At 45.8% G+C, this 14,411-nt stretch overlaps 1 protein-coding gene across 7 annotated transcripts in view; it reads right to left on the bottom strand.

The window, feature by feature from the left end:
* The window catches only part of WDFY4 (WDFY family member 4), a 297,907-nt gene that overhangs the window by 144,069 nt on the left and 139,427 nt on the right, over nucleotides 1-14,411 (bottom strand). For 5 of the 7 annotated variants that reach the window (XM_058696987.1, XM_058696986.1, XM_058696983.1 and 2 more), the window contains 7 exons: nucleotides 12,310-12,513; nucleotides 11,495-11,609; nucleotides 10,051-10,208; nucleotides 6,989-7,227; nucleotides 4,641-4,762; nucleotides 2,095-2,280; nucleotides 593-729 (listed from right to left, as the gene is read on the bottom strand). In XM_058696987.1, coding sequence (XP_058552970.1) covers nucleotides 593-729; nucleotides 2,095-2,280; nucleotides 4,641-4,762; nucleotides 6,989-7,227; nucleotides 10,051-10,208; nucleotides 11,495-11,609; nucleotides 12,310-12,513 — 1,161 coding nt within the window. Of the gene's footprint in view, nucleotides 1-592; nucleotides 730-2,094; nucleotides 2,281-4,640; nucleotides 4,763-6,988; nucleotides 7,228-10,050; nucleotides 10,209-10,945; nucleotides 11,183-11,494; nucleotides 11,610-12,309; nucleotides 12,514-14,411 lie in introns of those variants that run through there. The other 2 variants (XM_058696985.1, XM_058696988.1) reach the window with 2 other exon arrangements.

Below are 14,411 nucleotides of genomic sequence, written 5' to 3'. Positions count from 1 at the left end.
GGATCCCAGCCAAGGCCCTAGACATCATGGAGTAGAGGCACCTCCCCACCCCTTCCGTGCTCCAAACTCCTTACGACAGCATCCATGATCACAAAAACCCCATTGTTGGTGCCCCTGAGTTTTAGGATGGTTTGTTATAGAGCTTTAAAGAAATTAATTTCAAAAAATCCCGACAACTCAGCCCCACATAGTCAAGAGGATCCACCGCTACATCTCCTGGCAACGGTGCCAATGTTTTTGACCCCTTTGCTGAGTCCACACATATGGCTCTTACTGAACTGTGGGCTAGTGCTCTCTGAGCACACGTGACCCAAAAGGAGAATAGCAAGTAGCACTGGTTCGGGTTTTAATGCCGTAAGCAACCCCTGCTCTTGGAGCTCCAGGGGAGCCCATAGTCACTTCAAGTTAAAGCCAGCCTAAGACCTGGTTCCCCTACATGTAGCTGCAACTGGGAAATCACATGCATAACCTTAAATGCTCAGAAGAACATGGAATTGAGTCATACCCAGCAACAACAGACAGAGAAGACATGACTCACGGGATCTGAAACAAATGCCTGATGCTTCTCCAGGGAAGAGGGATCTGAGCTCACCTCTGTCTTGCACTCAGGGTCCTTGGCCTGCCTCCCGGGCATCAGCCTCATGGCTGAAGACAAGCTGCCACTCCACGAGGAGACCTTGCTCGGATGTCCCACATTCGAGCGGCTGGCCAGCGACTTCTTCTCAGATGCTAGGAACGGGGAAGCAAAAACTGTCAGAGGTGAAGTTGAAAGGAGGATACACACTATTTTGCAACGGGCTTGGCTTTCAAAGGGCCATCCGGGGTCACAAGCCTCTTGCGCCTCCTCCAGGAAGGAAAACAGCCCAGGCTACAAGCTTACACTGACGTCTTCTAAGAAATTCAGTGTGGGTTTCAGGGTCACCAGACCTGGCTTAGACCCCTAGCTCCACTGACTCAAAGTGAGATGCTGGACAAGTTAGTTAAGTGCTTGAGCCTCAGTGTCCTCATCCTGAAAACTGGGAATAATAGCGTCTAACCTCATTCTGGTGTCATGAAGAGTAAATAAGATTATGTGTTTCAAACACAGGCCATCAAACATAGAGAATTTTCTGTATATGATTGTTGGCAACAAGAGAGCCATTTGTAAGCATGGGGTGCATCCCACCATTTTATTCGCTACATGTGCATGGGGATATACGTCCTATTTTATCAACCTTTTCCCTGAAATGAAATCTGACACTTTGACCTCAAACTACACATGTATATACATAGGCATGTACATACATACGCATTTTCCAGGGTTAATTTGGAAAGCCGATAAATACAAGTTCTATACCGCCGGGCAGTCTGGGATGACACACATGGAAGTGACTAACTCATAAGTCGCTGTCAATGCTGTGATGCTAGAAGACTTCAAACAAGTACGTGAGCCATAATTCGAGAGCAATGGCCACTTTAAAAACAAAATTGAGGGGTGCCTGGCTGGCTCAGTTGGTAGAACATGTGACTCTCGATCTTGGGGTTGTGAGCTCAAGCCCCACACTGGGTATAGAGATTACTTAGAAATAAAATATTTTAAACAATTAAAAAAATAAAAACAAAATTAAAACATCATTCCTGCAGGTGCAATAACTCATATGAGGGGGGAAATGCTGAGTCACTGAAAGAATGCAAGGGTCATTAATATCTTAGGGATGAAAACTCTCACTTGAAACATGAAGAACCTGGGAATCCAGGTCACTGCATGATTTGGTGGCAAGGTTTCAAAGCTGGTAGGTGAATATCAGGACAGGACCTAGAATCCTAAACTCTAGGCTAGACATGGTAGACAGAGCTAGACATCTAGCTCTGACATGGCACACTCTCTAAGAGATTACTAGAATCTGCTTGCACCTCTGGCCTTCCTTTCACCCAAGATGCAAAGCAGCTTTCATTCTTCACACTCAAAGATGCATGTGGTTTCAGTAATCCCCACCAAAGGGATGAGAGAGGAGGTCTGGGTGGAAAAGGCTCTGGGCCCTGAGTGGAACTTTGGGCAAGTCCACATCTATGAGACTCAGCAGTTCTGTTCCCTGGAGCCAAGTGGACACAGACCTAAGTAATGCTGCCAGGCCTTGAGCATCGTCTCCTCCCAGAGTGGGGTAATCTCTTCAATCTTCACTTCTCTGTCTCCAGGTTTCACAGAGAGATCAATCTTGAAGGTGTCCTCCAGCTCCTGCCGCCTCTGTGCCACGAGCTGCTGCCACAGGGTCCGCACTGTCTTTTGGATGTTGTGCTGGACTAACAGAGAGAGTATATCACACAATCAGGATGGCCTCAGTGCCTGTCCCAGCAAGGGCCGGAGATGATGTATCACGGCTGCTTTTATTGCGTCTTTCTTGAATATCACTCAAGCTTTGCAACTTCCAGCCAGAAAGCGGTCAGTATGTAGACAACGCTACCAACATCCATGTCAGCTGGCCTTTCCCCCACCTCTAACTGCCCACCACCAGGTCCTGTCTGCCTCGTATGTTCAGAGCTGGGAGACACAATTGATGGGCACAAGAAATCTCTTTCTCCCACCCCCAAGTGTCATTAAATACCAACGGCAAAAACACTTATGTAAGCTCTAGGTAACCAAATACCACCCCCAACAGCTCCTTCCAATGTACCTTCTATGTTGAGCCCTCAAAGGAATGGACACCAAACCCAAGACTGTGCCTAGGGACCTAGGACCCAAGCCAGTCCTCTTTCCTGGCACTGCATCATGCTTCCCACTGCCCACCAATCTCAATGCCCTGGATTTGCCCAGATATGAGCCAATCTACCAGGCCAGTTCTACCTGCTATGCCCCATAATTATAATACCCTGAACATTGCCTAAACACCCTTGGATCTTGAACCACTGAGTCCCTCCTCTAGTACCAGCCCCTACAGTCTATTTTTTCCACCCTAGAAGGATGGACATTGCTCAGTCCACTCTTCTAGCTAGACCAAAATACAAATATTTATGTTGTAATTAACAGTGCACCAGAGTATGTTTTAAACTCATGAGAGTTGTAAGCACTGGATTTGGGCACCTATGTGACCAAAAAACAGACGCCCTTGTGCCTACTATCTGGTATCACAATGTGAGCGGCACAGCCAACAAACCAAAATGGTGAAAGCAAGTCTGCTGAAGCTTCTTAGATCAAAACAGAGCAAGAGCTAGGGGCGCCCAGGTGGCTCCGTTGGTTAAGTGTCCGACTTCAGCTCAGGTCATGATCTCACAGTTCATGAGTTCCAGCCTCACATCAGGCTCTCACACAGAGACCACTTTGGATCCTCTGCCTCGCTCTCTCTCAAAAATAAATAAACATTTGGGGTCCCGGGGTGGCTCAGTTGGTTAAGCATCCGACTCTTGGTTTCAGTTCAGGTCATGATCTCACGGTTCATGAGTTCGAGCCCTCCATTGGGCTCTACACTGGCAGTGTGGTGCCTACTTTGGATTATCTCTCACCCTCTCTCTCTGCTCCTCCCCCGATCACACTCTCTCTGTCTCTCAAAATATAAATTAATTAATTAAAAAATAAAAAATAGATAAACATTTTTTAAAAGAGCAATTTCTTTTTTAAATTTATTTTCTTTTAAAAAATTTTTTTAAACGTTTATTTATTTTTGAGACAGAGAGAGACAGAGCATGAATGGGGGAGGGTCAGAGAGAGAGGGAGACACGGAATCCGAAACAGGTTCCAGGCTCTGAGTGGTCAGCAAAGAGCGCGACGCGGGGCTCGAACTCACGGACCGCGAGATCATGACCTGAGCTGAAGTCAGAGGCTTAACCGACTGAGCCACCCAGGCACCCCTCTTTTTTAAATTTATTTTCAAGTTAGCTAACATACAATGTAGTCTTGGCTTCAGGAGTAGATTTCTGTGACTCATTGCTTACATACAACACCAAGTCCTTATCCCAACAAGTGCCCTCCTCAATGACCATCACCCACTTTCCCCACCCCCACTAACCCTCAGTTTGTTCTCTGTATTTAAGAGTCTCTTATGGTTTGCCTCCCTCTCTGCTTTTATCTTATTTTCCCTTTCCTTCCTCTATGGTCATCTGTTAAATTTGTCAAATTCCACATATGGAATTTGATGGGTAAAAATCATATGATATCTGTCTTTCTCTGACTGACTTATTTCACTTAGCATAATACCCTCCAGTTCCATTCACATTGTTGCAAATGGCCAGATTTCATTTAAAAAGAGCAATTTCTAAACACATGGATCTGGCTGCTACTTTTTTTTTTTTTTTTTTTTTTTTTTACAAATTGCCAATCACCTTTACTTGATTTGATGTAAGCAAGTTTAAAAAACGAACTCAATCAAGCCAAAAATCTCATAGAAATAATGAGCTTATTGACTCTATTTTCTAGAGAAGAAAGTTGAGAGAGAGCTTGGTAAAGGACTGAACAAGAGGAGGTAACATTCCAGTTCCCAAATCTAGCGATCCAAAGGAAAATTCAAGAGACCACCTGAGAAGTAAAATCAACTTATGGTGAAATCCCTAGAATGTTAGTAAGTCACCAAGTTCTTAGTCTGACCAAGTCTCACAGAGCTGAAGAATGAAATCCAGAAGTTAGCACCACTCACCCACTCTCCCAAAAATAAACAACAAACAACATGTACCATCATTCAAACTTGGGAAGTCTTCCTCTCCTTTTTCTCTTACTTCTTCATTTGGAGAAAGAAAGACTTGATGATAAGGAGTCATTCTAGGCTTGGGTTCCAGTCCAAATCCTTCTGGATAACTAGGAGACAAGAGATTTTTCACTATAAACTCCAGTTTCTTTAAGATCATTCCATTGTTCTTTATTACAAATAATCATCCTCTAAACTCAATACATACCAATTGGAAAAACTTGTCTAATCAAGTTAAACCAAATATGTCATGGCAATTTCTGTGACAGATATTATAGCATTCTGGAAAATAGGAAAACTTCTTTTTTTTTATTCTTGTTTTATTAAATCTAATCCAGGCTCCCAGCAGGCCTCCTGAACTCTCTCCTGGTTTCCCAACCATCAGGACTGGTCATTTGTTTTTGCAGACTCTCAAAGTATTGACCTCTACCTTTGTTTGGCCCTGATCTCATCCCACTTGGAAGGGGCCAGGCAAGCTTCATGGGCCTGTGACCTGTGCAGTTGTACAGGGTCCACACTCAGAAAGGCCCCATGCTTGGACTCTGCTGTCCCTGTCTTGAAATTCTTAGTAAATTTTGAACAACACGTCTACATTTTTTTGCAGGATCCTGCACATCACGTAGCTGGTTCTAAGTGCAGGCATAGGGGTTTACATATTAGGTTTCCCATGAACCGTTTGCTCTGGGGCCCCTTCAATCATGTTAATGTCCACATGCCTTCTTCTCTGGGCCCCTTCAATCAACCAAGCAGAATAGACACTCAGTACATGTTTGTGGATTGAACCAAAAACGACAAACAAGGAAATGAAAATATACCATTATATGAGAATATCCATTCTTGAAATTTCTAGGATAAAGTCCCTTAGATTTTAAGGCCATTTAGCTACCCAGAGGGATCTGAGGAAGGTGGAAATCCAAACACACACATAGGGTGGCATCTGCCGTTCTTACCTATGCTTCCAATATGGATAGACTTAATTCTTAAAATACAAACAAGAGAGAAGACCCTCCCAATTTAATCTACCAAAAATGGGTTCTTTTATTTCACACAAATAAAATAGCAAATGCCTCCTCTGGGCTAGGAGTGTTTTCCAGTGATTCCCAGGGAGTTTTAAGACAAATCAAGTCTAGGGCACCTGGGTGGCTCAGTCGGTTAAGCAGCTGACTTCGGCTCAGGTCATGATCTCGCGGTCCGTGAGTTCAAGCCCCAGTTCGGGGGCTCTGTGCTGACAGCTCAGAGCCTGGAGCCTGTTTCAGATTCTGTGTCTCCCTCTCTCTGACCCTCCCCTGTTCATGCTCTATCTCTCCCTGTCTCAAAAATAAATAAAACGTTTAAAAAAAAATTAAAAAAAAAAAGACAAATCAAGTCTAGAGTTTTGTAACATCCAATAGTCAATTTGACAGAATTTTTGGATTTTTTTTTCAAGTAGTAAGATATAATAGGTACTGGTATAAAAATAACAACAACAACAACACAAAGACAAGAGCAAAGTGTAATCTCCCATAGCCCACCTTTCCTCTACACTCAACATGGCTCTATTAGTAACAGATAGCATTTATGGGGCACCTGGGTGGCTCAGTCGGTTAAGCTAGATTTCGGCTCAGGTCTTGATCTCACGGTCTGTGGGTTCAAGCCCCGCGTTGAGCTCTGTGTGCTGACAGCCTACTTGAGATTCTCTTTTTCAAAAGTAAATAAACATTTTTTAAAAAGAGAGAGATAGCATTTGTAAGCATATAACCCCAAGGCACTGGTGGTACAGAATATTCACACATGAAAAAAAAGAAAGTGCATATACACAGAAAAATCTAACATATTTCAAACTTCGGACTTCAAGAAAAGGATTTAACTAAATTTATTTCAATTTTTTTTTATTAGAATTTCCTATACAAGTGTGCTTATGGATATCATTTTATATCACAAATTGTGTGTGTGTGTGTGTGTGTAATTTTTTCTGCAAGAAAATTATGCCCGCTTTGCATGATACAATTTATTATATATTTTTCCATTCTAAGAGTGCATTTATCAAATGTTAATATTTCTAAAATCTGGCTGCATCATAAAATCAATGTGTATATTCAATGTCGAGCTTTCTGCCCCTAAAATGAAATCAATAAGATATCTTACAACCTGAGAATTGTGGAAAAGGGGTAAATTATTAATCCATGATGATTCTTGCTGCTGAGCCACATGGACAGATTATCAAACACTGCCCATAATTTGGACAACCAGATAACCGATATATATACCATTTGTATTGGCCCCAATCAAGTGTCCCTCTAAAGCTTTCTTCTCTGCACTGACCACCAGTAGGCAGGAAACAAGTAAGCAGTCCTTACCTTCTCTCATTGAGCAGCAAAAAACAATACATGAGACACAGGAGGAAGCTGGTGTTGGAATTATAGGTGGCAAAGATAATGTCCCAGTGTTCCTGTAGGAAGCCCAAGATGCTGAGAAGACTAAGGCATTCAGAGAGTGATTGCTGGGGCTTGGACAGGCAGTAAAGAATGACTTTATTTAAACTGCTGTACAAAGCACTGATGGTAGCATCCCTTGGAGAAGAGGCATTCTCGATGACCTGTGTCATAAAATAAACACACATATACACACGCATACTTGTGAACACTTTGTGAGTTTAAATGCTAACCCAGTTAACTGAGAAAATGATACAATCTTAGAATCTCTTTTGGATTTCAAAAAATTGACATGATCTGAAATTCAAATAGGGCTACTTTCCTCTACCTCTGAGCTTCTATTTAAGTGAATGATCACTAAAGTAAATTCAAAAACACAGATTTATCAAAAACGTGTGGTGAAAAGAAATTTTAAAAACATAAAAATTAAAATTAAAAATTAAAAAGTTAAAAAAAAGAAAAGAAATTAAAAGCTTACCACCATCATATTATAAAAAATAGATGGGAACCAGAAATTTCTGAAATACTGGTAACATGGTTGACATTCAGTGTATGACAACATGCTATTTATAGTGTCTACTTTTTAAAATATATTATTAACTATTAATAGTATTTATATAGAGAGTGTTTACAATATTCCCAGTATCACGCTAAGCATTTTTGCATCCATGACCATGAACTCTTCATTTAAACATCATAATAAAATGAAGTGAGCATTAAGATTATCCTACTTCAGGGATAAGGAGGCTGAGGGTCAGAGAGCTTCAGTGGTCAGCAAGGGTCAAACCCACATTAGACATTGAGTCGTGCTCTTAACCACTGTATCATGTAACAGAGATGGGAGTCCAACAAATTGTAGTACATGAGAAACTTAGAGGGGGAAGGCAGAAGGTCCTGATCTGTAGCCTTAACACTGATTGGTCCATCCATCTGTTTGGTTTCCTTGCTTCATTGTAACTAACAAATAAAAAGTCCTGGAGATCTAATGCACAGCATAGTGATTATAGACAATAATACTGTCTTGTAAACTTTAAAGGTGCTAAGAGACCAGATCTTAATTGTTCCCACCACAAAAACGAAATGATAATTATGTGACTTGATAGAGGTGTTAGCTAACACTATGGTGGGAATCCTATTGCGATATATAAATGTATCAAATCAACATTAAACTTATATTCTGTTATATGGTAATTATATCTCAATAGAAACAAATCAGAAATTTTTAAAAACAAAAGACTCCATAGCCAAAAACTATGCGCAAAGTGTTTCAGTCTACTAGAGAGATCATTCATTAATTATAGATTGCTCTCTTAGAATTACATCGGTAATGTAAGAATTTATACCAGTGAATTTAAGTTTTATTTAAATCTGCTGGAATTTGGGATTTATGTTTTTATCATCGTCCTGTCCTGCTCCTCAGATGGGTCACATCTGTCAACCTGAGGTTGAGGTTTGTGAGAGTCACAGGCAGTGAGCAGGAGAGAAGGATGACGGATGTGTGAGGAGCTTAGTCTGGCCTGGCACCCCCTGAAGGCACATCAGCCCCAGTGGACACCCACTCTGAGTATCTGCCTTTACACTGGGGAGCTGCTATTCATTGGACATTTGCATCCCCCCAGAACACATATATTGAAACCCCAGGTCGGGTCTCTGGGAGGTAAGTAGGTCATGAGGGTGGAACCCTCGTGGTGGGATTAGTGCCCTTATAAGAAAAGACAAGAAAGAGCTTGCTTCCTCTCTTTCTCCAGCTCATGAGGATACAGGCAGAAGGTGGCCATCTGCAAACCAGGAAGAGAGCTCTCCCCAGACACCAGATCTGCTGGCGCCTTGACCTTGGACTTCCCAACCTCTAGAACTGTGAGAAAGGATGTCTTTTGTTCAGCTGCCCAGCCCATAATGTTGTCAAAGTGGCCTGAGCCAAGTAAGACGGGACCTCAGTGGCTTCCCTCATTTCTCAACACAACGTCCCAACAATCTGATTCTAATCCCCTCAGAGACGACAAGGGATATCTCTCCCATCTTGGGGTTTTTCTTGAGAAAGCATCTGAATGCATTCTGTTCGGGCTTGCCCAGAAATGTGCATCAGTCAGAATGACTATTGCCCTAGGAAATGTGCCAAGGCCCAGTCCTGGGGTCTGGGGTTGACTGCAGAGACAGAGGTGTTGGGGACACTGACGTCACCCTCTCTACGAAGCATGAACCCCCCTGGGTTCTGCTGCAGAGGACATGCCAAGAATGACTGGCAGGAGTTTCTGGAGGCAGATTTCAGCTTTCCAGCATTCACTGGTGCCCCACTGGCTGGGACTGCCTCACACCATCATGAGCTCCTCAGACAGGGAGGGCTCAAAAAAAGGCTGAATGATTACTTGTCAGGAAATGTTCCCAGAATGTGAGGTGAGGACAAAGTAAAGGGTTCAACTCTAGAATTTTGAGAGTATGATTCTGTGTGTGTGCACACATGTACAATAAAGAACGTGTGCACATGTACACACACATGCTTACGTCTAAAGGTGTACGTATAGGCACGCATTTGCACGTGTGGGTGTGTATGTAGATCCATCTGGGGAGGGAAGGAGAGCACAGCGGGAATAATAGGGCTAGGAAAAAGTACTCTTGTGGCAATTTCAGGAAAGCCCACATGTGACCCATGGAGGTGCATATTAAGAATGAAATGAAATAAGTCTTTTGGAAATAAAGAGCTTTTTGGACCTTTGTTGCTCAGGTGCCAGCACAGGGGGCTGTAGCTCCCAGTCACTGAGATGGATCTCAGGTGGCCTGAGGTAAGAGCCCTGGAGGACACTCGACATCCACCCGGTGCTACCTGGGCCATCAAGGTCCTCTTTCCTCTCACCCATCATGGAATCTATTTCCAGGAAGGACAGCAGGTCCAACTGGACCGACCAGATAGCAGCCAACAGTGAGTCACAAGGACACTTGGTGGGTCAGTGGGAGTTTCTCCCCCACCATGGCCAGCCCAGGGATCTTACCAACATGATGTGGTCTATGACGAAGAGAAGAATGTGTCGGGGGTCAGCTGAGAACATCCCACTGTATAGTTTCTCTACCAGCTTCTGGGTGAAGTAGGAGATGCTCGCGAGTGAAGGAGTCAAAGCAGCTTCTGCATTCGGCTGAGGCTCTTTACTGCCTGGGAGCGGGGGTGGGAGGACACAGACCAGGTCTGAGAAATCATCAGACTTCAAATGGTCTTCTCTCCACGACAGTCTTCAAGCCCCTCACGGTAACCAACCACATCTCACTCACCTCTGTATACCCCATTGTAACCTTCTGTATACCCTGTTGCTGGAAAATGGGGTCTTACACACAGTAAGTGCCCGATGTACACACATTTTTTTTTCTCAAAAAAAAAATAGGTCTTTAACAATGTAGTCAGTGATATAAACCAAGTGGGGAGAAGGCAGACGAGGAGCAGCATTTCTTCCAGTAGGCATTTGGGGGGAGGGGGAGGAGCATTTAAGGCATATGGTAAATGGGAAGGCTGTCATGGTGACCCGAGGCCCTGTTGGGACAGAGGATAAAGGGACAGAGGATAAAGCCGCCACGTTGAACTGTCTGTGCTCACCATCATGGCAGGCGCTGTGCTCAGATGCGGATGTGATGGTCTCAGCTAATTCTTATAACGACCCCCTGAGTTAGCCACAACTGCCATTCTCACTCACAGCTTCAGGCACCTGCCCTGAGTCACATCGCCATCTAGTGACAGAGCCAAGAGCAGAAGTGGGAATAGCAAGCTTACGCTTTTCACTGCTCTACCTTACTGCCCTTCCCCAAGAAAGACCAAAAGTCAGGGTTGCCACGTTGTGGGGCAAGGAAGAGTCCAGAAGATAAGTAAGCCATGTCACTAAGGATTCCATGGCTCAGAAACCACAGAGAGAACTTTTGTTTAATCTTGTTGGGAAGGTACAGCTTCTCTGGAACTAAGTATTCTGAAGGAAGCTTCAATCTGAACTTCTTAGGGGCAATGGCAGTGTCTTCATCCAGGTTCGTCCATTTAAGAAACACTTGCTGTGCCCAGTCTTGGGTGCAGAGAGCAAGATGCTGAGCAGAAGAATGTTAAATTCCAGTCGACATCTTGACTTCCCTCATGGGAAGAGGCCAATCCTACTGAAGCCAGAAGAGAACTGATTTTAGCTCAGAGGCCTTCTGCCTCTGAGTGGCCCAGTGATGGCAGGGGTGTCATGGAGAGTGGAAAGCATGCCTCCCCTGGGGCTTCGAGGCAGCTTTTGGGAGGTCCCATCACAGAGTCATGGAGGGGCTGATGTGCAGGTGGAGGACGTCTTCCCATGGCTCCTAAGAAACACTGCAGCATTGTGACCCGGAGGCTGGGTCAGTAGCTGGTGGGCACACTGGCTTTCCTGCTCAGCTTCCAGAAGCTTTGTGTCATAAAGGAGGAGAAAGTCACCCCCCACTCACCTCTGAGCATGGGCATGTTGCCTCCACTCGTCGTGTGAAATATTTCCATGGTGGAAAGCAGGACCTCAGATTGGAAATCCCGTTTCTGTTGGCTGGTGGCATTGTCTGGAGAAGCCTGGAAGCATACTGGGGACTCAGAGAGTGGCCACACGAGCATCATGTCCACTTAGTGCTCACCGGCTCATATGCTAATACTACATCTGCTGGGAGCGTAGGCTGCAGAGAGCTCACAACTATCCTTCTCCAGGGCACTGCCCTCTGCTGATGAAGTTGCCTCACTGGTGAGGTGACGCCCACTTGCTGGATGGAGGAAGCAAGTTGTGGAACACCCACAGGCAATGACTACCAGGCAGATGCCTCAAGGTGAGGCCAGCTCTGGGACGCACATAGCACACCTGTGTTCCCCGTGGGACCAGGCTGTGGCTGAGACCATTTCTTAGTTAGCTTCTTCCCCATCTCCTTCTGCATTCCTTCCCTGCTTCCCCTGAAAGCAGAGCCCCTGGTAAGTCACTTCCCCAAAATCCCTGCTTCAGGTTCCTTCTGGGAACCTGGCTAAAATCTGCCCTCTTCCATCTGTTCACATGTTGCTTGGTGAGTTCCCTGCTGTGCAAAGGGTCCGTGGTTCCCACCATATCACTGCCGTCCCAGGAAATGTTCTCAACCACCAGCCAAGGAGGCTCACCGACAGACCTAGGTGAGCTCTCAAAAGACATCAGCTCTCAGGTCTCCTTGGGCATACCCTGCCCTTGTGGTGCCCACGCCCTCCCAGACCTGTTCCCACAGCACGTGGCCCAACGACACCCTTTCCAACTCACCTCCAGGAGCACTTCCAATGGCAGCCACTGCTTGGGATTGGAGGCCACCAGCAAGAGCTCCCTCAAGAGCACCTGCATGAAATCCCTCAGCTGCTTCCGGGCGGGATGTGACTTGGCAGGAGCCTGTAGGCCCTCTGCAATGCCGTCGCCTTCAGTCGCAACCCCGGGGTTGCTGGCGTTCTGGGCAGGCTGAGTCATGGGCTCCTCAAAGACAAGAGAATCCCAGTATGAGCAGCCCGCCCCGCCTCAAAGTGCTTTCACATTCACCTCTGAGGTGTGCACAGGTGGGATTCTTATTAAACGCATAAGGAAATCAAGGCTCTGAGGAGGAAAGAGACTTTTCCAGAGTCCCACTGCTTATAAGGTGGGGGGCTATGGTCTCCGGACATGAGATAGGTGGGAGCCATGGAAAGAACCAGAGCATGGAGCAAGAGAGGCCTGTAGTGGTAAGCAATGAAGCCCAGGGTGTGTCCTGGGCAGGCCACTCCCCTCCTCAGAGCCACAGCTCACCATCAGCCACGTGGCAATGATGAAAAGGACCCACAAAGACGTGAAGATACAATGAGAGAACAGCACATATGACAAGGCCTGGCCCCATGAACTATGGTCAAGAAAGCCTGTTCCCACCTCCTGGTGGAGACCTCACTCACCTTTACTGCCTGCCAGGCATGGCTGATGTCGACAGACAGGACCCTCAAGTGAGAGAAGCAGGACTTCCTCAAGTCCTGGCATCCAAGTCCCTGAAGCACGTTGGCCTTCACTTTCTCATTTTTATGTTTATAAAAATATTGGGAGATCAATGAGGCAGGGGTCATCGGCTCAGATGCGTCCAGGAAGACATGGGGACGCTGGGAGGCCAAATGACACACCCAAGGACATACGGCTGGGGGCTTCTGACTCCTGGCCCATGAACTTTTCATGCACATTCATCTGTCAGCACCTCCCTTTGCTCATTCATAAAATTAACACAGCCATTCTTAATTAAGCCATAAAATGAATTTAATGGCACCTAGGGAGGTGGTGACTGCATTAATTAGCTCCACGCGGCCTTGACTGGAAAGATGCCATATATATTCACAGCATATCGAAGCTTTGTGGCCACCAGCCTTCTGCGTGAAGAGGGCTTGTCACACTTTCTGTGCAACAAAGGCCTTTTGAAGCTGACTTGGAGCTGGGACAAGGCTAGGAGGTGTGGGGATAAGTGCTCTGACACTGGAGCCAGGAGCCCCAAGACAGGGTCTGGCTCATCTGCAGTCACTGGGGAGGTGACTTTGGGCCAGACCTGCCCCCAGGCAGGAACTGTTGAGTATGAGGAGGAAGAGCCCCGGGTCAGAGTGTGCTCCAGAGCTGCGGGCAGGCGGCCGGCTGGAACCCCGACTTAGCAGGCAGATGGCAAGCCTGGCCTGTGGGTGTAGGAGCTGAGGTGGGGACCTGGGCCGAGAATGTCAGGCCGTGGACTTCGGGGTCCGGGCCGCCTCCAGAGGCCCCAGTCTGGGGGGTTGGGGAGGGGTGGTCTGTAGGACTGTCCTTCCTCCCTGCCTGGCTTCTGTCCCATCCACCACCTCTCCAGGGCTGTCCATAGTGACTTCCTTTGCTCTTTATTGCATCTTTTTTTTTAGCATTGACTTTCCCCATATGCTCCTTTAGTTGGTATCAGCCCACCAAACCGTTTTATCTTCTTGCAAATCTTCTAATCTTTGTATTTAGTTTTTTCATTAAAACTAGTTACTCAAACTTTATTTGGCCATTGAATTGTATTTTAAACTGACTGACGCAAAGGACATGAGCCTTGGGGCGAGAGAGTGAGGTTTCGATCTTGGCTCTGTCACTCGTGAGTCATGTAAGCTACAGCCAGTTTCATTCTCTCAGCCGTTTTGTGAGACGGGTCTTACGGCTCCCACTAAACACAGCAGAAACTGGCCAGTCCCGCTCGGCCTCTCTGGATCTCACTTTCCTCTTACAGACACCACCCGCCCAGGGTGCTAGTATGGTTAACCCAAGCACCAGGTTAAGTGCTGCAGGTGCTCAGTAGACGCTGTCTGTCACCATGAACACACTTCTAGAAAAGATTAACTGAAAGAGCACTTTCGTTCATTCATCTG

The sequence above is a fragment of the Neofelis nebulosa genome, chromosome 13 (genome assembly GCF_028018385.1).
Source record: "Neofelis nebulosa isolate mNeoNeb1 chromosome 13, mNeoNeb1.pri, whole genome shotgun sequence".
In the NCBI taxonomy this organism is placed as follows: domain Eukaryota; kingdom Metazoa; phylum Chordata; class Mammalia; order Carnivora; family Felidae; genus Neofelis; species Neofelis nebulosa.
This window is presented reverse-complemented; position numbering and strand designations above follow the sequence as displayed.